We start from the raw sequence: 23,098 nt of genomic DNA, 5'->3' as shown, positions 1-23,098 counted from the left end.
AGGTGACCCAGGAAACATGCCCAAAACAAGTTAAGCTATCCTAGTATCTCCTTGACCGTTTTGGATTGCAAAACTAAAGAGACACACCAGACAATACACAGAGACAGCAACCGAAGAATAGGATTGGATGGAAAGAGACACCAGAAGAACAGAACAGGCCATAACAGAAGAGGATAGGCAAAGGAGACCGTAACAAACAAGACAGCAACCGACCACACACAGACAAGACACAGAAAGGGACAGAAGAGGGCAGATGGAGAGAGAACAGAGGTGGGATGAGCACACAATAGACTGTATCACTTCAAGATGCACTATAGATTCTAGTCAGTTTGATTTAATTACACAAAGTATAACGGGTTAAATATAGCCAGTGAAAAAGTAAAACATTGTTTACAAAGAATTAGCTGGTGTGGTGAAAAGGCCTGTGAAATTACTATAAAAACAATTGTTTACTTTTACACTTTTAACAACCATGACAGGACGAGAAAGGCTTGACAAGAGACAGCAACATAGAATACTAAGAGACAGTAACATAGAATTCTAGATTTTGCTCGCCTGAAGTAAAGTATCTTGTCATAAATTGCAGACTACGCTATCTGCCTAGAGAGTTCTCAGCTATACTTTTCGTGGCTGTTTATTTACCACCACAGACAGATGCTGGCAATAAGACCGCACTCAGTCAGCTGTATAAGGAAATAAGCAAACAGGAAACCATTCACCCAGAGGTGGCGCTCCTAGTGGCCGGAGACTTTAATGCAGGGAAACTTAAATCAGTTCTACCTCATTTCTATCAACATGTTAAATGTGCAACCACAGGGAAAAAAATTATAGATTACCTGTACTCCACACACAGAGCCGCGTACAAAGCTCTCCCTCGCCCTCCATTTGGTAAGCAAGAATGAAAGCAGGAAGCACCAGTGACTCGGTCTATAAAAAAGTGGCCAGATGAAGCAGATGCTAAACTACAGGACTGTTTTGCTATCACAGACTGGAACATGTTCCGGGATTCTTCCGATGGCATTGAGGAGTACACCACATCAGTCACTGGCTTTATCAATCAGTGCATCGAGGACGTCGTCCCCACATTGACTGTACGTACATACCCCAACCAGAAGCCATGGATTACAGGCAACATTTGCACTGAGCTAAAGGGTAGAGCTGCCACTTTCAATCCTGCTATGCCCTCCGAAGAAACCATCTAACAGGCAAAGCATCAATACAGGGCTAAGATTGAAACGTACTACACCGGCTCCGACGCTCGTCTTATGTGGCAGGGCTTGCAAACTATTACAGACTACAAAGGGACACAGCCGCGAGCTGCCCAGTGACACGAGCCTACCAGATGAGCTAAATCACTTCTATGCTCGCTTCGAGGCAAGAAACACCATGGCATGCATGAGAGCATCAGCTGTTCCGGACAACTGTGTGATCACGCTCTCCATAGCCGACGTGAGTAAGACCTTTAAACAGGTCAACATACACAAGGCCGCAGGGCCAGACGGATTACCAGGACATGTGCTCCGGGCATGTGCTGACCAACTGGCAGGTGTCTTCACTGACATTTTCAACGTGTCCCTGATTGAGTCTGTTATACCAACATGTTTCAAGCAGACCACAATAGTCCCTGTGCCCAAGAACACGAAGGCAACCTGCCTAAATGACTACAGACCCGTAGCACTCATGTCCTTAGCCATGAAGTGCTTTGAAAGGCTGGTAATGGGTCACAACAACACCATTATCCCAGAAACCCTAGACCTGTTCCAATTTGAATACCACCCAAACAGATCTACAGATGATGCAATCTCTATTGCACTCCACACTGCCCTTTCCCACCTGGACAAAAAGAACACCTATGTGAGAATGCTATTCATTGACTACAGTTCAGCGTTCAACACCATAGTATCCTCAAAGCTCATCACTAAGCTAAGGTTCCTGGGACTAAACATCTCCCTCTGCAACTGGATCCTGGACTTCCTGATGGGCCGCCCCAGGTGTTGAGGGTAGGTAGCAACACATCTGCCATGCTGATCCTCAACACTGGAGCCCCCCAGGGGTGTGTGCCTGGTCCCCTCCTGTACTCCCTGTTCACCCACGACTGCATGGCCAGGCACAACTCCAACACCATCATTAAGTTTGCGGACAACACAACAGTGGTAGGCCTAATCAACGATGAGACAGCCTATAGGGAGGAGGTCAGAGACCTGGCCAGGTGGTGCCAGAATAACAACCTATTCCTCAACGTAATCAAGGCTAAGGAGATGATTGTGGACTACAGGAAAAGGAGGACCAAGCACGCCCCCATTCTCATCGACGGGGCTGTAGTGGAGCAGGTTGAGAGCTTCAAGTTCCTTGGTGTCCACATCACCAACAAACTAGAATGGTCCAAACACAACAAGACAGTCGTGAAGAGGGCATGACAAAGCCTATTCCCCCTCAGGAAACTAAAAAGATTTGGCATGGGTCCTCAGATCCTCAAAAGGTTCTACAGCAGCAACATCGAGAGCATCCTGACTGGTTGCATCACTGCCTGGTATGGCAATTGTTTGGCCTCCGACTGCAAGGCACTACAGAGGGTAGTGTGTACGGCCCAGTACATCACTGGGGCTAAGCTGCCTGCCATCCAGGACCTCTACACCAGGCAATGTCAGAGGAAGGCCCTAAAAATTGTCAAAGACCCCAGCCACCCCAGTCATAGACTGTTCTCTCTACTACCGCATGGCAAGCGGTACCGGAGTGCCAAGTCTAGATCAAAAAGGCTTCTCAACAGTTTTTACCCCCAAGCCATAAGACTCCTGAACAGGTAATCAAATGGCTACCTGGACTATTTGCATTGTGCCCCCCCCCCCCAACCCTCTTTTACACTGCTGCTTCTCTCTGTTTATCATATATGTATAGTCACTTTAACTATACATTCATGTACATACTACCTCAATTGGCCCGACTAACAGGTGCCTGTATATAGCCTCGCTACTGTTTAGCCTCGCTACTGTATATAGCCTCGCTACTGCAAATTTTTCAATGTCTTTTAACTGTTTATTTCTTTACTTACCTATTGTTCACCTAATACCTTTTTTGCACTGTTGGTTAGAGACTGTAAGTAAGCATTTCACTGTAAGGTCTACACCTGTTGTATTCGGTGCACGTGACAAATAAAATTTGATTTGATTTGAGAATACTAAGAGACAGTAACATAGAATACTAAGCGACAGTAACATAGAATACTAAGAGACAGTAACATAGAATACTAAGAGACAGCAACAGAAGAGGGCAGACAAGAGATACCAACAGATGACACAGAGAAAGTAATGGAGAGAGGCAGAGGAGTGGTGAGCACAGTAGACTTTTTCACTTAAAGCTGTTCTGTGCATTCTAATTTGTGTGTGTGTGTGTGTGTGTGTGTGTGTGTGTGTGTGTGTGTGTGAGAAAGAGCCAGAGAGTGTGTGAGAGAGAGAGAGAGAGAGAAAGAGCCAGAGAGTGTGTGAGAGAGAGAGGGTGATTGAGTACTGTGGGATTCTTTAATCAATTTGGCTTAATACACAGGTCAGAGTCTATGGTTGAAGTTGTTGAGTGGTTTTTGGCAAAACACTATAGATGTACAGTACCGGTCAAAAGTTTGAACACACCGACTCATTCAGGGGGCTTTCTTCGTTTTTACTATTTTCTGATGATAGTGGAGGCCAGGTCTTCTGAAGCAGCACTCCATCACTCACCATCTTGGACAAATAGCCCTTACATAGCCTGGAGGTGTGTTGGGTCATTGTCCTGTTGAAAAACAAATTATAGTCGCACTAAGCGTAAACCAGATGGGATGGCATATCGCTGCAGAATGTGGTGGTAGCCATGCTGGTTAAGTGTGCCATGAATTCAAAATAAATCATTGAGAGTGTCACCAGCAAAGCACCCCCACACCATCACACCTCCTCCTCGATGTGTCACGGTAGGAATCACACATGCAGAGATCATCTGTTCACCTACTCTGCGTCTCACAAAGACACACCGCGGTTGGAACCAAAAATCGCACATTTGGACTCATCAGACCAAAGGACAGATTTCCACAGGTCTAATGTCCATTGCTCCTGTTTCTTGGCCCAAGCAAGTTTCTTCTTCTTATTGGTGTCCTTTAGTAGTGGTTTCTTTGCAGCAATTCGACCATGAAAGCCTGATTCACACAGTCTCCTCTGAACAGTTGATGTTGAGATGTGTCTGTTACTTGAACTCTGTGAAGCATTTATTTGGGCTGCGATTTCTGAGGCTGGTAACTCTAATGAACTTCTTCTCTGCAGCAGAGGTAACTCTGGGTCTTCCTTTCTGTGGCGGTCCTCATGAGAGCCAGTTTCATCATAGCGCTTGATGGTTTTGCGACTGCACTTGAAGAAACTTTCAAAGTTCTTGACATTTTCCAGATTGACTGACCTTCATGTCTTAAAGTATTGATGGACTGTCATTTATCTTTGCTTATTTGAGCTGTTCTTGCCATAATATGGACTTGGTCTTTTACCAAATAGGACTATCGTCTGTATACCCCACCTACTTTGTCACAACACAACTGATTGTCTCAAACGCATTAAGAAGGAAAGAAATTCCACAAATGAACTTTTAAGAAGGCACACTTGTTAATTAAAATGCATTCCAGGTGACAACCTCATGTAGTTGGTTGTGAGAATGCCAACAGTGTACAAACTGTCATCAAGGCAAAGGGTGGCTACATTGAATAATCTCAAATATAAAATATATCTTGATTTGTTTAACACCTTTTGGGTTACTAAATGATTCCACATGTGTTAATTCATCATTTTGATGTCTACACTATTATTCTACAATGTGGAAAATAGTCCAAATAAAGAAAAGCCCTTGAATGACTAGGTGTGTCTAAACTTTTGACTGGTACTGTATGTGTTCCAGAGTAGAGAGTGTTCCAGAGTAGAGAGTGTTCCAGAGGAGACTGTTCCAAAGGAGACTGTTCCAAAGGAGACTGTTCCAGAGTTTTCCAGAGTAGAGAGACCCACAGCAGTAACTGTACTTGAATACTGGCAATGTCTGCTCTTGCAGGTGGGAAGATGCAAGTTAGTTACCTGAAAAATATGTAATCTCTCAATGTTCATCTTAAAGTGCACCAAATTCATGCATTTAGCTGTTGATATTACTTTTTTGTTGGCAGCGGTTCTTTTCAACCCACACTTTCATGTGAATCTACAATCGATTATTTTTTTTTTTTTAATTTACAGGATTGATCAGAATTGGCCTATGTTGGTGATATGACTTCTCCTTTTATGGACTCAGCGCACAGTGCTTGTGTGACGCATTGAGTGATGGCTGCGATAAATTGCTTCCCGTGTACATTTCCTGACAATTTACACACAATAAATAAAGGTCGTCTTTTTAACTCGAATAAGGTAACGTTCCGACGTAGAATGTCCCACTACCCGACCCGTTGGTTTGTTTCCGGAAGTACATTTTTGGGGGGGTGATGCTTATTGTGTTGACTGGCTAGTAAAGTAAGTGCCGAGACAAATACCATAGCCTTGCTTTCTATCAATACCTCTGGTATTTGTATTTATTCGAATAGCCTCATATACAGTAAATGCTACATCTTATATCTCGAAATTATATTTAAAAAATTGCATTAGGTAGAGACCACAACTTCCAACAGTAACGTTTGCTAGCATACTATCACAGACTAAAGTGGTTTAGTTACTGTGTCTTTGCTGCTAACTTTAGCGATTTTTCCTTTTGATATACGGAATCGTAACACTGACCAACCTGAACAAAAGTAGCAAAAATTTACGATCTCTTAACTGTAGCTAGCTGCTCATAGACACTTTGCCATGATATCCGCAGCCATCATAACTTTCCAGTCTCAGCTCTCCGGAGTCATGGAGACGGTCCTTAAGTCAGCTATGTACGAGATCACCAGGCTGGTGGAGGATAGTTTCCTGGAGGAGGTGTCGCGGAGCCGGGAGCAGGTCGAGTCACTGAAGACGCGGCTGCAGTGGTCGGAGAACAGGGAGAGGAACAGAGCAGGAGGCCAGAGGGGGAAGTGTGGGGACTGTGGGAGAGCTGGCAAGGAAGGTGAAGAGATAAGCTTAGGAACTTCACAGACAGGTGAGAAGAGAGACATCTAACGACACAGTACCAGTCAAAAGTTTGGACACACCTACTCATTCAAGGGTTTTTATTTTATTATTTTCTACATTGTAGAATAATAGTGAAGACATCAAAACTATGAAATAACACATGGAATCATATAGTAACCCAAAAAGTGTTAAACAAATCAACATATTTTACATTTTAGATTCTTCAAACTAGCCGCTTTTAACAGCTTTGCACACGCTTGACATTCTCTCAACCAGCTTCACCTGGAATGCTTTTCCAACAGTCTTGAAGGAGTTTCCACAAATGCTGAGCACTTGTCAGCTGCTTTTCCTTCACTCTGTGGTCCAACTCATCCCAAACCATCTCAATTGGGTTGAGGTCGGGTGTTTGTGGAGGCCAGGCCATCTGATGCAGCACTCCACTGGTCAAATAGCCCTTACACAGCCTGGACGTGTGTTGGGTCATTGTCCTTTTGAAAACAAATGATAGGCCCACTAAGCGCAAACCAGATGGGATGGCATATCGCTGTAGAATGCTGTGTTAGCCATGCTGATTAAGTGTGCCTTGAATTCTAAATAAATCACATACAGTGTCACCAGCAAAGCACCACCACACCATCACACCGCTTCCTCCATGCTTCACTTTGGGACCCAGACATGCGGAGATCATCCGTTCACCTACTCCGCGCCTCACAAAGCTACGGCGGTAAGAACCAAAAACCTCAAATTTGGACTCATCAGACCAAAGGAGAGAATTCCACTGGTCTTTTGTCCATTGCTCGTGTTTCTTGGCCCAAGCAATTCTCTTCTTATTGGTGTCCTTTAGTAGTGGTTTCTTTGCAGCAATTTGACCATGAAGACCTGATTCATGCAGTCTCCTTTAAACTGTTGATTTTGAGATGTGTCTGTTACTTGAACTCTGTGAAGCATTTATTTGGGCTGCAATTTCTGAGGCTGGTAACTCTAATGAACTTATTCTCTGCAGTAGAGGTAACTCTGGGTTTTGCGACTGCACTTGAAGAAACATGAGAAGTTCTTGAAATTTTCTGGATTGACTGACCTTCATGTCTTACAGTAATAATTGACTGTCATTTCTCTTTCTTTATTTGAGCTGTTCTTGCCATAGTATGAACTTGGTCTTTCACCAAATAGGGCTGTCTTTTGTATACCTCCCCTACCTTGTCACAACACAACTGATAGGCTCAAACGCATTAAGAAGAAAATCAATTCCACAAATTAACTTTTAATAAGGCACACCTGTTAATTGAAACCCAACTTCAACTGGAATTAGTAGGTGTGCCCAACCTTTTGATATATATATATAAACTGCTCAAAAAAATAAAGGGAACACTTAAACAACACAATCTAACTCCAAGTCAATCACACTTCTGTGAAATCAAACTGTCCACTTAGGAAGCAACACTGATTGACAATAAATTTCACATGCTGTTGTGCAAATGGAATAGACAACAGGTGGAAATTATAGGCAATTAGCAAGACACCCCCAATAAAGGAGTGGTTCTGCAGGTGGGGACCACAGACCACTTCTCAGTTCCTATGCTTCCTGGCTGATGTTTTGGTCACTTTTGAATGCTGCCGGTGCTTTCACTCTAGTGGTAGCATGAGACGGAGTCTACAACCCACACAAGTGGCTCAGGTAGTGCAGCTCATCCAGGATGGCACATCAATGCGAGCTGTGGCAAGAAGGTTTGCTGTGTCTGTCAGCGTAGTGTCCAGAGCATGGAGGCGCTACCAGGAGACAGGCCAGTACATCAGGAGACGTGGAGGAGGCCGTAGGAGGGCAACAACCCAGCAGCAGGACCGCTTATTCCTCCTTTGTGCAAGGAGGAGCAGGAGAAGCACTGCCGGGGCCCTGCAAAATGACCTCCAGCAGGCCACAAATGTGCATGTGTCTGCTCAAACGGTCAGAAACAGACTCCATGAGGGCCCGACGTCCACAGGTGGGGGTTGTGCTTACAGCCCAACACCGTGCAGGACGTTTGGCATTTGCCAGAGAACACCAAGATTGGCAAATTCGCCACTGGCGCCCTGTGCTCTTCACAGATGAAAGCAGTTTCACACTGAGCACGTGACAGTCTGGAGACGCCGTGGAGAACGTTCTGCTGCCTGCAACATCCTCCAGCATGACCGGTTTGGCGGTGGCTCAGTCATGGTGTGGGGTGGCATTTCTTTGGGGGGCCGCACAGCCCACCATGTGCTCGCCAGAGGTAGCCTGACTGCCATTAGGTACCGAGATGAGATCCTCAGACCCCTTGTGAGACCATATGCTGGTGCGGTTGGCCCTGGGTTCCTCCTAATGCAAGACAATGCTAGACCTCATGTGGCTGGAGTGTGTCAGCAGTTCCTGCAAGAGGAAGGCATTGATGCTATGGACTGGCCTGCCCGTTCCCCAGACCGGAGTCCAATTGAGCTCATCTGGGACATCATGTCTAGCTCCATCCACCAACGCCACGTTGCACCACAAACTGTCCAGGAGTTGGCGGATGCTTTAGTCCAGGTCTGGGAGGAGATCCCTCCGGAGACCATCCGCCACCTCATCAGGAGCATGCCCAGGCGTTGTAGGGAGGTCATACAGGCACGTGGAGGCCACACACACTACTGAGCCTCATTTTGACTTGTTTTAAGGACATTACATCAAGGTTGGATCAGCCTGTAGTGTGGTTTTCCACTTTAATTTTGAGTGTGACTCCAAATCCAGACCTCCATGGGTTGATAAATTGGATTTCCATTGATTATTTTTGTGTGATTTTGTTGTCAGCACATTCAACTATGTAAAGAAAAAAGTATTTAATAAGATTATTTCTTTCATTCAGATCTAGGATGTGTTGTTTAAGTGTTCCCTTTATTTTTTTGAGCTATATATATATATATATATATATATATATAGAGGAATCACTGAAGTGGGGCTGCTGTATTGTGTACCTTTCATACTTTGGTGATCACTGATCAGACAGTTTTGGTTTAAGAAAGGAGTCAAAATCATGGTGTTGTTTCATAGTTTTGATGTCTTCACTATTATTCTACAATGTAGAAAACTATACAAATAAAGAAAAACCCTTGAATGAGTAGGTGTGTCCAAACTTTTGGCTGGTACTGTACATGCATGCATACAATCAGTGGAGGCTGCTGAGGGATGGAAGGCTAATAATAATGGCTGGAACGGAGAAAATGGAATGATATCGAACTCATGGAAACCATGTTTGAAGTTTTTGATACCATTCCATTGATTCTGCTCCAGCCATTACTATGAGCCCGTCCTCCCCAATTAAGGTGCCACCAACCTCCTGTGATGAATATAGATTCACTCTGAAGTGGGGCTACTGTAATGTGTACCTTCCAAACTTTAGTGATAAGACGGTATTGGTTTAAAAAAGGAGTCAGTCATGGCTGCTGGTGGCATCTTAATAAGATGTTTCCTTTCCTTCATCTGATGTGAGGAGATTCCATTATCCACAATGTTACTTTCCTTTTACTCCAAATGAAATGTTCTCTTTGTTTACCTGTGGCCAGGTGTGGAGAGGGGGTGTGGCCTGAAGCAGGAGAAGGTACCAGGGGAGGAGTGGAGCAGCTGTGGGGGCGTGGCCAGGGAAACAACCTTCAATGATCTGGAGGAGGCTGAGGCCACCACCCCTAGGAGAACCTCTGAGGTAGGTAGGGGACTGACTAAACACATGGAGGCAAAGGCCACCAGCCCTAGGAGAACCTCTGAGGTAGGTAGGGGACTGACTAAACACATGGAGGCTGAGGCCACCAGCCCTAGGAGAATCGCTTGTATCTAGGGGACTAAACACCTGTGAAGGGTGGAGGGTGCAGTGTTACAGAAAGTTCAGTTAGAAATGTCATTTTAAAGGATATATTAGAACAGATAGTCTGTGAGGAAGAATTGGGCAGCCTTCTTCAAACCTCTCCTCATATTTGAACTGTTCCAGTTCTGGGCTGCAGCAAAGTTGTGAGATGTCTGGGTGTTCCAGAGGAGAGTTCTGAATAGAGAACCATCATGTCAGCTCTATTCAGTCACTGTCAGTTTATCCATCATTTAGTCAGAATCAACTCATTCATTTCGTCTTAGTCCACAGAGGTCGCAGGTCAGAAGTTGGACAGTCTGCTGAAAGAGGAGGCTCTCCACAACACTGAGCTACGGGAGAGATGGGAGTTCTGCCTGGACGGTGAGTTGAGTTTACCACCGACATAACTGACAATCGCCAACCTTTATGATGATGAGAATGATAATAAGAGTAACTTATAGTATGCTGTGTCATTTCAAATGTATTCATTATTACACAAGTCAACTTGAAACTGTAAATACACATTTAACATTACAGTTACTCTACCACTGTTTCTATATTGTCAATGCCTTAAATCACGTGTCAAACTCATTCCACGGAGTGTCTGTGGATTTCACTCCTTCCTTGTACTTGACTGATGAATGAAGGCCACTAATTATTAAGGAACTCCCCTCACCTGGTTGTCTAGGTCTTTATTGAAAGGGAAAATCAAAAACCAGCAGACACTAGGCCCTCTATGGAATGAGTTTAACACCCCTGTCTTAAATATTAATGCTTCTAATGCCTCATGTACCCTGTGTTCTTCAGAGGCTGATGGTTCAGACATCTCTGGGCCCAGTAAGAGTTTTATTCAGCAGGAGCTACAGCAGTGCCAGGATGAGTGGGGATCCAGTCTAGACCAGAGGCCTGAACCACCAGGCCCCGAGAGAGACCAAGGGAAACCCATCGACCCTCTCTACCGTCCCCACTACAGCATGGAGGAACTAGGGGGTGACTTTGAGAAGTCTGGTTATGGCAGTCCTAGTAGTGGAGGCCATCTTCTGGACATGGAAGGGCTGGATAGGCTTTCTGGTTCTCCGTCTCGTCTGGGGGCGCTGAGCTACGGAGCTGCGGGTCACTACCAGGTGAACCTGGGGGGGTCTGAGGGGGGAGACCATCACCATCGCTCCAACATGCCTGGCCCCCATCGGAGCCGGAGGGAGCAGGTGGGGTCGCCAATTCCATCCCCCCACCCGGAGGTGGGAGACCTGAACTGCCTGTTGATCAACGAGGAGGGGTACCTGCAGGACTCCAGTGTCTTGTACCCTGAACATGATGTGCCGGAGTCGGGTAGCAGAGCTGGCCACAGGGTGCTAATATCCATCCACTCTGGAAGCTCAGCCCACAACAACAACACAGAGAGCCTGTATGATGCCGCTGACGACTTTGGACACTCTCTAAACCTCAGAGATTGTTCACAAGAGCAGGTAACAGGAAGAGTGGGAGGAGGGGGGAGGCGTCATGCCTGCAATCAATGTACCATGAGCTTCCCAGACTCTGGTTCCCTCAAAGCCCACAAGCAGACACACAAAACGGGGAGAGGGTTGAGTTCAGGGTTTGGGCCTCCATACTCCTGCACCCAGTGCGGTAAGACCTTCACCCAGGCTTGCAACCTCAAGGTCCACCAGCGGGTCCACCAGGCAGAGGGACTCCACCTCTGCAGCCACTGCTCCAAGGGCTTCACCTCCTTCTCCGACCTGAAGAGGCACAAGTGCAGCCAGACGACAGACAAGCCCTACTGCTGCTCCGTCTGTGGGAACAAGTTCAGTCGGCTCTGGAACCTCAAGCTGCATCAGCGCATACACACGCAGGAGAAACCCCACCGCTGCACTATGTGCGACAAGAGCTTCACGCGGGTGGACATTTTGAAGGTACACCAGCGCACACACACTGGGGAGAGGCCGTACTGCTGTGCTGTGTGTGGACTCTGCTTCAAACGACTGGCCCATCTAAAGTTACACCAGCACGAACACAGGCCGGATTTCCTGGCCTGAGCGGTGGTCTAGAACAGTGGTTTCCAAACTGTGAGGCACGGGGTCCCCCCCAATTTTTTTTTATATATATACATACAATACCATTCAAAAGTTTGGACACACCTACTTATTCAAGGATTTTTCTTTATTTTTTACAATTTTCTACATTGTAGAATAATATTGAAGACATCAAAACTATGAAATAACACATATGGAATCATGTTGTAACCAAAAAAGTGTTAAACAAATAAAAATATAATGATTTATTTTTTCAATATACATTTTGAAAGTTAATTGAAGTGCAGTCGCAAAACCATCAATCGCTATGATGAAACTGAATCTCATGAGGACCACCACAGAAAAGGAAGACGCAGAGTTACCTCTGCTGCAGAGAATAAGTTCATAAGAGATACCTGCCTCAGAAATTGCAACCCAAATAAATCAAGTAACAGACCCATCTCAACATCAACTGTTCAGAGGAGACTGCGTGAATCAGGCCGTCGTAGTCGATGACATTAGATGGATTGGACATTAGACCGGTGTAAATCTGTCCTTTAGTCTGATGAGTCCAAATTTGAGGTTTTTGGTTCTAACCGCCGTAGCTTTGTGAGGTGCGGAGTAGGTGAACGGATGATCTCCGCATGTGTGGGTCCCACCGTGAAGCATGGAGGAAGTGGTGTGATGGTGTGGTGGTGCTTTGCTGGTGACACTATGTGATTTATTAATTCAAGGCACACTTAACCAGCATGGCTACCACTGCATTCTGCAGTGATATGCCATCCCATCTGGTTTGCGCTTAGTGGGACTATCATTTGTTTTTCAACAGGACAATGACCCAACACACCTCCAGGCTGCATAAGGGTTATTTGACCAAGAAGGAGAGTAATGGAGTGCTGCATCAGATGACCTGGCCTCCACAAACACCCGAACTCAACCCAATTGAGATGGTTTGAGATGAGTTGGACCACAGAGTGAAGGAAAAGCAGCCAACAAGTGCTCAGCATATGTGGGAACTCCTTCAAGATTGTTGGAAAAGCATTCCAGGTGAAGCTGGTTCAGAGATTGCCAAGAGTGTGAAGAGCTGTAATCAAGGCAAAGGGTGGCTATTTGAAGAATCTCAAAAACAAATCAAAATATATTTTATATAACACTTTTTTTGGTTACTACATGATTCCATATGTTATTTCCTAATTATAATGTCTTCACTATTATTCCATAATGTAGAAAAATAGTAAAAATAAAGAAAAACCCTTGATGTGTAGGTGTTCTAAAACTTTGGACCGGTAGTGTGTGTATGTATATACATATATACATAAGAGTGACTTCGGAAAGTATTCAGACCTCTTGACTTTTTCCACATTTTGTTACTTACAGCCTTATAAAATTGATTATATTTTTTTTCCCTCATCAATCTACACACAATACCCCATAATGATGGGGAGCGTTGCTGCACAGCTATTTTTAGGTCTCTCCAGAGATGTTTGATCAGGTTCAAGTCTTGTCTTGGCTGTGTGCTTCGGGTCGTTGTCCTGTTGGAAGGTGAAACTTTGCCCCAGTCTGAGGTCCGGAGCGCTCGGGAGCAGGTTTACATTAAGGATTGCTATATACTTTGCTCCGTTCCTCTTTCCCTCGATCCTGAAAAACAACCCCGCAGTATGATGCTTCCACCACAGTGCTTCACCGTATGGATGGTGCCAGCTTTTTCAAGATGTGAAGCTTGACTTTTTAAATTTTTTATTTAACCAGGTAGGCCAGTTGAGAAGAAGAACCCATTTACAGCTGTGACCTGGCCAATATAAAGCAAAGCACATAAACAGACGTACAGTCAATAACACAATAGAAAAAGCTGTGTACAGTGTGTGCAAATGTAGAAGAGTAGGAAGGTAAGGCAATAAATAGGCCATAGAGGCGAAATGATTACAATTTAGCATTAACACTGGAGTGATAAATGTGCAGATGATGATGTGCAAGTAGAGATACTGGTGTGCAAAAGAGCAAGAGGATAAATTACAATATGGGGATGCGGTAGTTGGGTGTGCTATTTACAGATTGGCTGTGTACAGCTACAGTGATCTGGCATTCAGGCCAGAGTTTCATTAGATCAGAGAATATTGTTTCTCATGGTCTGAGAGTCTTTAGGTGCCTTTTGGCAAACTCCAAGCGGGCTGTCGTGCCTTTTACTGAGGAATGGCTTCCGTCTGGCCACTCTACCATAATGGCCTATTGGTGGAGTGCTGCAGAGATGGCTGTCCTTCTGGAATGTTCTCCCATCTCCACAGAGGAACTCTGGAGCTCTGTCAGAGTGACCATCAGGTTCTTGGTCACCTCCCTGACCAAGGCCCTTCTCACCCGATTGCTGTTTGGCCGGGCGGCCAGCTCTAGGAAGAATGATGGAGGCCACTGTGTTCTTGTGGACCTTCAATGCTGCAGAAATGTTTTGGTACCCTTCCCCAGATCTGAGTCTCGACACAATCCTGTCTCAGAGCTCTACGGACAATTCCTTCAACCTCCATGGCTTGATTTTTGCTCTGACATGCACTGTCAACTATGGGACCTTATATAGACAGGTGTGTGTATCTTTCCAAATCATGACCAATCAATTGAATTTACCACAGGTGGACTCCAAGTTGTAGAAACATCTCAAGGATGATCAATGGAAACAGGATGCACCTGAGCTCAATTTCGAGTCTCATAGCAAATGGTCTGAATACTATTTCTTTATACATTTGCACAAATTTTGTCATTATGGGGTATTCTGTGTAGATTGCTGTGGATTTTAATTTATTTAATCAAGGCTGTAACATAACAAATTTGGAAAAGTCAAGGGGTCTGAATACTTTCCGAAGGCACTGTATATACTCAGTCCAGCTCTGAAATGTGTAATAGTAGAATGCACAAGGTGCAATTTGGAAATTGGGTAGTGCATCATCAGTTCCTCTCGTCATGTCAGTCATTATATACCTTTAGAGAGCTATTTATAACTTTCCAGAAATGTCCATATCCAGCCCATGTAAACTGTTTTTTATTTTTATTTAAACTGAACAAAAATATAAACAACATGCAACAATTTTACTGAGTTACAGTTCATATAAGGAAATCAGTCATTTGAAATAAATTCATTAGGCCCTAATCTATGGATTTCACATGAATGGGCAGGGGAGCAGCCATGGGTTGGCATAGGCCCACCCATTGGGAGCCAGGCCCAGCCAAACAGAATGAGTTTCTCCACACAAAAGAGCTTTATTCCAGACATAAACACTCAGTTTCAACAGCTGTCCGGGTGGCTGGTCTCAGACAATCCCGCAGGTGAAGAAGTCAGATGTTGAGGTCTTGGGCTGGCATGGTTACACTTTCAGTTGTGAAGCTAGTTGGATGTACTGCCAAACTCTTGAAAATGATGTTGGAGGTGGCTTATGGTAGAGAAATCAACATTCAATTATCTGGCAACAGCTCTGGTGGACATTCTTGCAGTCAGCATTCCAATTACACGCTCCCTCAATCTGTGGCATTGTGTGACAAAACTGCACATTTTAGAGGCCTTTTATTGTCCCCAGCTCAAGGTGCACCTGTGTAATGGTTATGCTGTTTAATCAGCTTCTTGATATGCCACACCTGTCAGGTGGATGGATTATCTTGGCAAAAGAGAAATGCTCACTAACAGGGATGTAAACACATTTGTATACAACATTTGAGAGAAGTAAGCTTTTTGTATGAATGGAAAATTTCTGGGATCTTTTATTTCAGCTCAAGAAACATGAGATCAACTCTACATGTTGTAGTTAAATTTTTGTTCAGTATAAGTTTGTCACTCAAATAACACATGAATACACATTAGACATGGCCAAATGTATAGAATTGCAAGAAAATTAGCTTTAAAACGGCAGAATTTCCTTTGCACCCCATGACAAAATGTGTAGAATTGCAGGAAATAAGCTTTGAACCCGGCAACATTCTCTCCACCAACAAGAGCGGTGTGAACAGTTCGTGTCATGAACAGTGCTAGTGCCAATAGAAATAGATGTGTTATATTCTGGGTTAAAATTGGAACATTGTTATACTCAGAAGGATAGTATCTAACAGTGAAAGAGACTGTTTTTTACATCAGCAGTTAGATGGCTTTGGAATGTGTAGGGGAGATGGGTGGAGATCTTAGAACCTAACAATGTCACTGAGGGTGAGAGGGTAATGTATAACGTCCACATTATGTCAGGATATGTTGTTAGCCATCAGGGATCCTCTGGGAGGAGAAGAGACACCGTCTGATATCAATCACCATGACAGCCTTGAGTTGAGGAGACTCAGCCTAGGAAAAAGGGTTAAATATCAGTGCTTGTGTGAAATGTTGTTTGTCTGAATGCAGCTCTATGGACCCTTTAGGAAGAATTAAACTTGGTTAAGCTTTCCTAGTTTCCGTGGAGTCATTAACTCAAAGAATTAGAGCCTAACATGTGGTACGCGTTCCCAAATGCTGGAAGGGGGGAGGCCCCCTGCGTGAATAGATTTGGGATCCCTTGGTCACGATTTGTTTTTGACATTGAACAATATTTTTGTGATCAATCGTTTATTAATAAGGACATTGAAAATGTAAACTGTTGGAATCCTAACCATGTTTTGAATGTACGCCTTTTATATCAGGATTTCCCAAACTCTGTCCCCACGTTTTGGTTTTTGCCATAGTGTAAAGGACATCATGCTGCTTGCTAAGCGAGTACCACATCCTCCTGATTCAGCCCATACCAGTCTTGAACTCGGGACCTCTGCCTCCCAAACACACGTGACCGCCCTCAAGCGCCTTAGCCGATCGCGCCACCTCAACAGTTAGCTAATGAGGCGATGCAAGCAGGACACTTTTAAGGCTGAGAGGGAAACGTTTGGGAAACACTGCCATAGATTAGACTGTCTAGGAATTGTCTGTCATAATGATCATGCCAACCTACCAAACATTTGAAAAGCACTTAAACATGATCATGGCAGACTTACGACTTCCCACAAGCACATGAATGCCCCATATTCAAGTCTGACCAATTCTCTTCAACCAATAAGATTTTAGCTAGCTTGATTGCTAGCTAACTTTACTAATAATAAAATGAGCTGGTTTGCATAACATTGACTATATGATAAAACTAGCGACATTATCCGCGGTTGTAATTGTCAAATTGATTCGTCATGTTTTGGAGGAAAATGTATAGGGTCAGTGGTGAAATGTAACAACCCCCTCCACAAGTACAATTACGACTTCGACGGTTGTTCAAGTGAAACTTCCTAAACCAGACCAGATTTTTACTTACAAATAAAATGGAATAAACACATTTTAAAGCAACAACTTCAAACCCGCAGAACATAAAAAAGCATGATGTGAACACAGTACACCAAAATGTAAACGTAGTTTTAGGCTTCTAACTTTCCAAATAAATAGAATGAAAAACAAATGACAACCAGAATTAGTTTTAATTAAATTAATCAACTCAATTCTAAAAATTTATTTTTAACATTTTGCTACATTCTCTCGTGGCATGATTCTTCCAAACAAAAGCGAATTCACAGCAAATAGAGAGAACTATTCCCTCATCACCATCTGACACCCTATTCCCTATATAGTGCTATATTTCTAGTCCAAAGTAGTGCACTATATAGGGAATAGGGTGTCATTTAAGACTCGTACCCTGCCCTCTATCTGTCTTTGTGTATTGTCTTCAGGTGTTTCTTCAGATGGCCAGTCTGTTTGAAGTGCTTGCCACACTCAGAGCAGGTGTAAGGTTTCTCCCCAGTGTGGACAAATTTGTGCCTCTTCAGATTATTGTAATCCAGAAAGCCCTTCCCGCAGTACGAGCACCAGTGTCTCTTCTCCCCGTTGTGCCACCTCAGGTGAACATTCAGCTCCACACGCCTCTTGAACCGCTTCACACAGAGGGAACAGGCAAATGGTTTCTCTCCGGTGTGAACGCGGAGATGCGTTTCCATGTCGCGCCGGATGACGAAGCGTTTGTCACAGATCGGGCAGATGAATGGGCGCACGCCGCTGTGGACCATCTGCTCATGCTTGGTCAGGCCGAAGCGGTAGACAAAGGTCTTGTCGCACTTCGGACACTGGTGGCCACGCTGTTCACCGTGGACGCGGGCGTGGCGGTTGAGGCCCTTGAGGTTGGGGAAGTCCTTGCCGCAGGTGGAGCAGGCGAACGGGCGCTTCCCCGTGTGGAGGGATGCGTGGCTCTCTAAAGCAGCGGCGCTACTCAGAACACGACCGCAGTCTGCGCACTGGTTCTTGGTAAAACGTTTCCGTGGAGACTTGGGAGACTGTTGGAGCTGGAACGGTCCTGGCGGCGACCACATTGTTTGTGACTTGTGATACCGCTGCGCCTGCTGGAACGTCAGCGTGCATGGGGGGGACTTTTTGAAGTTGGAGCGAGGGCTGACGGTGACAATGAAGGGGATAGGTTGAGGGGTGGAGGGAGAACGTTTCAAATTCAAAACCGCCGCGGCAGCCGAACGAGGTCTGCCGCGACGAGGGGTGGCGGAAATGATCTTGAACTGGTGAGGCTGAGGAGGGGTGGTAGGAGAAGGGTTCACATTCGCCCCCGTATCCTGGTGTGGGTTGGCACCGTGAGGGCTGGTGCAACGCGGGCTGGTGCGGCGTGGGCTGAGGCTTGAGGTAGATGCAGCATGAGGGCTGGGGCTGTACGACGGGCGGCGCTGTGGGGTGGAAGGCAGAAACGGTGTCTGTGTGACCAGACCTCTAAGCTCTGACCTCTGACCTCGCTGTGAGGTCTTAGTGACCTTCGACCTACTCCTCTTAGCCTGGGCTAGAGCCAAACCTCTCTGAGCCTGCACCCAGGTCATGCTTCTCTTCTTGGATTTGGACACACCTCCAACAATAGGTGACTGTCTGGTCAGAGAGGTCACATCAGTGTTAGCGCCTCCCTCTTCCTCACTGATGTGGTTACTACTTCCTTGTCCACTAGACTTGTCATCAGCCGTCTCACCGTTAGAGGTGTCCTCTACTACATCCTGGTCAACGTGAGATTCCCTGGACTTTTCTCCTCTGTTCTGCATCACCTTTGAGTAGTCATGGTCTAGAGGGGCGGTTCTCTCTCCTCTGGGTTTCTTAGCAACCACGGGAGATGGAGTACTGTCCCGGGGGCGGGGCCTTAAGCGGAGGCGGAGACCAGAAAGGATCGATTCGCGTCGACTCGACTTTCTGCCACCACCTGCATGGACAACAATCTCCTCTTTATTCTCGCTGGCGGGGGTCGTCTCCGTAGCGACAGACCTTGTCATCACAGCTTCCGTAGATGTGGCAGGGAGGGGGGAAAGCCTCTCCCCCTCATCTTCCTGCCCCTCTTTTTCCTCCTCGTCTTCCTCCAGCCTCGGTGGGGAGCGTACTTGGGATACTACTGACAACTGAGCTAAAAACGGTGTCTTAAACATCTGACAGGGGCCAGAGGGTGTGGTTACAGCAGGGGCTGACAGCTGTACAGGGGCTTCATCAGACGTCCTCTCTGGGACAGCAGGGGACTTCGGTGATGGCAGAGTGGGGGAGGGTTGCACATGCTCAGTGACCAATGACACCTGCTCCTCAGGGGGGCCGGCAGGTTCTTCAGACAAAGTCAGCAACTGAGCGGACTGGACCGGCGTTGGCGGAGTTGCCGTGGCAACACCCGGCTGCTCCAAAAGTGTAGGGGGTTGTGGTTGTGTTGGTGGTGCGGCCGGTGGTCCATCAGGTACAGCTGTAGGCCTAGCTGGTTGTGTTGAGGGCACTGCTATTGGATGAGCTATAGGTAGAACGTCTGTGTGGGACTGTGCTGGTGATGGTTGAGGAGATGGGGGTGGATGAGGGGGTACGGGGCTGGGCTGTGTATCCTGAAGAGGGGTTCTGGGTAACCCAGAGAGGACAGGTGGCGGGCGCTCTGACGCTGCTGCTGTCGACTTCACCGCTACAGTCGACTGGACCGCTGTGGTCGTTTGGACAGTTTCTTTTGACAGAGTAGTTACCGTGGACTGGGCCATTACAGTAGACAGAACAGTTGATGTAGACTGGATAGTGGCTGCTGATTGAGGAGATTCTGTCAGGTCTAATGTTGATGGAGACTCTGCTGCTGGTATTACCAGTGACTGCTGTTCTGCTCCAGGGGCCTGGCCTGCACTGCCACTGTTAACCTCTTTGGTCCTGGGCTGGGATGGGCTGAGAGCCTGGGGGGCCTCCTGGGTGTCTGGATCTCCCTGGAGGGGGGGCTCTGCTGAGGTAGACTGGGTGGTGGGAGGCCTTTCCTGGCTGTAACGGTTGACCAGGGCACTGACAGCTCCAGGTGGGACCAGGGCTACAGAGGGAGGGAGATTGACAGGACAGAGAAAGTAAGAGGGGAAAGTTGAAAGGGAGAGCCAGAAAGAACAAAAGACAGAGAGAATAACAGTGGAGAGATTACTATAGATATTATTAGAGCCTGGTTCTCATCCCAATATTGATTATTACATTGTAATAAGATGTGTGATTCAGAAGCAGGTCTCCCTAGTTCCTACCTCTGCCTGGTAACTCTCTGAGAGGTTGTCTGCGGACCAGAGTCGGGGGCTCTCCCCCCTCCTGCTTCAGCAGTATGTACCCGGGGGAGTAGTCATCAGAATAGTCTGCCTCCTGGGGGGGGGGGGGTGAATGGGAAAGTCAACCACAATAGGGTCAACAGAAACTCTGACGAAGGCTGTGAGGTCAATATGAACGCTTAAATGCACACGTGACTCTAGGGAGAGCAGTGTTAAGGTTTTTTTTTTTCACTGTGGTGACAACAACAAGTTGAGTATAGAGGTAGATTAATTGGCAAGACAGCACCCACAGATCTGGGACAGCTAGAAGCCCTGTCTTACCCAGTCCACCTCCTGTTTGATCAGTACAAAGGCCATCTGTGGGTTGTCCTCCTTGTCGTAGGCCCCACGGTGCAGCTCCGTCCACTGGTCCTCCTCACGCAGGTCTGTGACAGACCGAGGCAAAGCTTGCACTGTCAGAACTGGAAATACCAGATTAGGAGAGAGTGGTTAGGAGACAAGGAAATCTAGAAATGTAGAGGTGAAGATTACAAACCAGCTGATGACATGACAACATCCTGTGTTGCAAAGTGACTAGCATTATTAAGGTTATCAGTAATTTATGAATGCATAATATAGGCTACACCTCTCAAACATGTTCTGTTTAATATTCTAGTCTATTAAACATAGGTACATGAAGCAGTTTTGTTAAATATTCTCAACTTCGAGCCTTCATATGCTCAGCTAAATAGCTAGCTATCAGGATGTGTGATCACTTGAACGTAGTTTAGCTAGCTTGTCCAAAGGTGTATTCATTCCACCAATTCTGTTGCAAACCTGCATTTGTACAATATTTACTAATTTTAAATCCAAAACAAAACAGTTTGGAGGGAACAAATAACCCGTTTTCTACTCACCACATTGGACACCAATGTCACGTTTGCCGATATTTGAGTTTGTTCTTTGACTCGTTCCAGGCTCTGCGGTTTGTCTTTCACTTTCACCCGTCGATTTCTTCGCATTTTCAGGGGATCGAATCCTCGATTTGAGGTCCTTGTTCTCTTCTTTAATTCTGCATATTTCAGATCGCAGCTCCTCAATAGTTGTTTCGAAAAGTTGCGTTGTCTCCATGACTGCCGTCTTCAGCACCTTCTCCATAACAGAGGCGAACTGGGTTTGAAAACCCTCTTTCGCCATGTTAGCGGCGGCCATTTTCATCCCACACACACGCATATAAAATATCTTCTTCTATGGTATATTGGCGATTGCACAATTGAATCTGCATCCCGCCACCTACTGTAAGGGATGGAAACAGGATTCCCAAAAAGCGTAACAAACTACCAAACATAAAAAATAATAAAGATGTAAAATCCTTAAGTCCAAAAAAACGTTTCTGCAGCAGCCACAATAATGTCCAGTTTCTTAGACTTCTTTGAGACTTGAGCAGCACAATTTATAACTGTGGCAATGAACGCCACAAAATCCACCTTTTTTCCACACACAGCATCTTTTGACTGGCAGCACACATTTACTACAGGCTGTGGTGCTTCCACTATCATATCTCCACTACCATCAATTGTTCTCAATTATTTTAATTTTTACATTACATTACATTTAGCAGACGCTCTTATCCAGAGCGACTTACAGTAGTGAATGCATACATTTCATACATTTTTTTTTGTTTTTCTGTGCTGGCCCCCCGTGGGAATCGAACCCACAACCCTGGCGTTGCAAACACCATGCTCTACCTACTGAGCTACCTACTGAGCTACAATCTCCGCATAGGAGATTGATAACTTTTGCAACCTCAACCTATTTCACTCTGTATACAGGGCAGTCGGGATCATGAGCCCCACCACAATTGCAACACCATCCTTCTACACACCGTTGAAACATGGCCAAATCCTTTACAATTCTTAAGCTGCAGTGGTTTGGGGACAAAAGTTCCTACAGCACATCTTACATAACCAACCTTCACATGCATAGGTAGGTGTTCTTTATTTTTTTTTAAAACCAGTACCGACAGACTTTCTTCTTTTTCTCCATTCACCCAGCGGGTCAGACGCCGGGCACCAACCACACCAGGAATTATCTTCAGGTATTCAACCTGAACATATGTCGTCACCCGAAGTTTAAAGCACAAAATGTATGTTGTCCGGATTCATTTGAGGCCCACTGCAATCTTCTTATGTTCTTCATAAATACAGTTAATCATAATAAGACCACTCTTGGTCACTCATAGGCCTACTTCACAATTTGTTACACCTCAAACGGGTCTCCCACATATACATCCTTGCTTAACAAACGCATCCCAACAAGAAGCGATTCAATATCATTCATACACGTGTCCTCCACTCCAATTATAGACCATTTCCTTTTTGTTAAAGTTCGACAGTACTGTTATCCATTCAGAACATTCATCTTCACCAACTTTGATCGACGCGCTGCTCGATTCGAACTCGGCATCCACTTCCGCCATCTTACATATTTTAATTTTAACAATAATAACAATATTACACATCAATACAGGGACATTCCTGTTAATACAATTTAAAAAATGTCATTATAGAACACCAGCCCCCCCCCCCACAAAAAAATATATAATAATTTGTCATTTGTGGCTGTGATAACTACTGAAAACCGAAGACGTGTTCTGATCAATCATGTCCATTATATT

General features: G+C 45.4%; 2 protein-coding genes across 3 annotated transcripts; one reads left to right on the top strand and one right to left on the bottom strand.

The window, feature by feature from the left end:
- The first annotated feature begins 5,430 nt into the window (after window positions 1-5,430).
- On the top strand, window positions 5,431-16,312 carry LOC106610518 (uncharacterized). Of its 2 annotated transcripts, XM_014209902.3 has the most exons (5): window positions 5,431-5,495; window positions 5,839-6,102; window positions 9,624-9,760; window positions 10,183-10,279; window positions 10,706-16,312. In XM_014209902.3, exons 2-5 carry the CDS (start codon window positions 5,874-5,876, stop codon window positions 11,929-11,931), a joined length of 1,689 nt encoding a protein of 562 aa, XP_014065377.1. In that variant the 5' UTR covers window positions 5,431-5,495; window positions 5,839-5,873; the 3' UTR covers window positions 11,932-16,312. The 2 variants fall into 2 exon arrangements, with proteins under 2 accessions (XP_014065377.1, XP_014065376.1); XM_014209901.3 differs by having other exon boundaries at window positions 5,445-6,102.
- A 1,027-nt stretch (window positions 16,313-17,339) lies between these two features.
- Window positions 17,340-21,676, bottom strand: LOC106610519 (uncharacterized). Its single transcript, XM_014209903.3, has 4 exons — window positions 21,339-21,676; window positions 20,764-20,903; window positions 20,425-20,536; window positions 17,340-20,225 (listed from the first exon to the last, which is right to left on the bottom strand). The coding sequence occupies exons 1-4, from the start codon at window positions 21,652-21,654 to the stop codon at window positions 17,581-17,583; spliced, it is 3,213 nt and encodes a 1,070-aa protein (XP_014065378.3). The 5' UTR covers window positions 21,655-21,676; the 3' UTR covers window positions 17,340-17,580.
- Between the last annotated feature and the right edge of the window lie 1,422 nt (window positions 21,677-23,098).

Source organism: Salmo salar, chromosome 04 (genome assembly GCF_965601325.2).
Source record: "Salmo salar chromosome 04, fSalSal1, whole genome shotgun sequence".
Taxonomy (NCBI): domain Eukaryota; kingdom Metazoa; phylum Chordata; class Actinopteri; order Salmoniformes; family Salmonidae; genus Salmo; species Salmo salar.
This window is presented reverse-complemented; position numbering and strand designations above follow the sequence as displayed.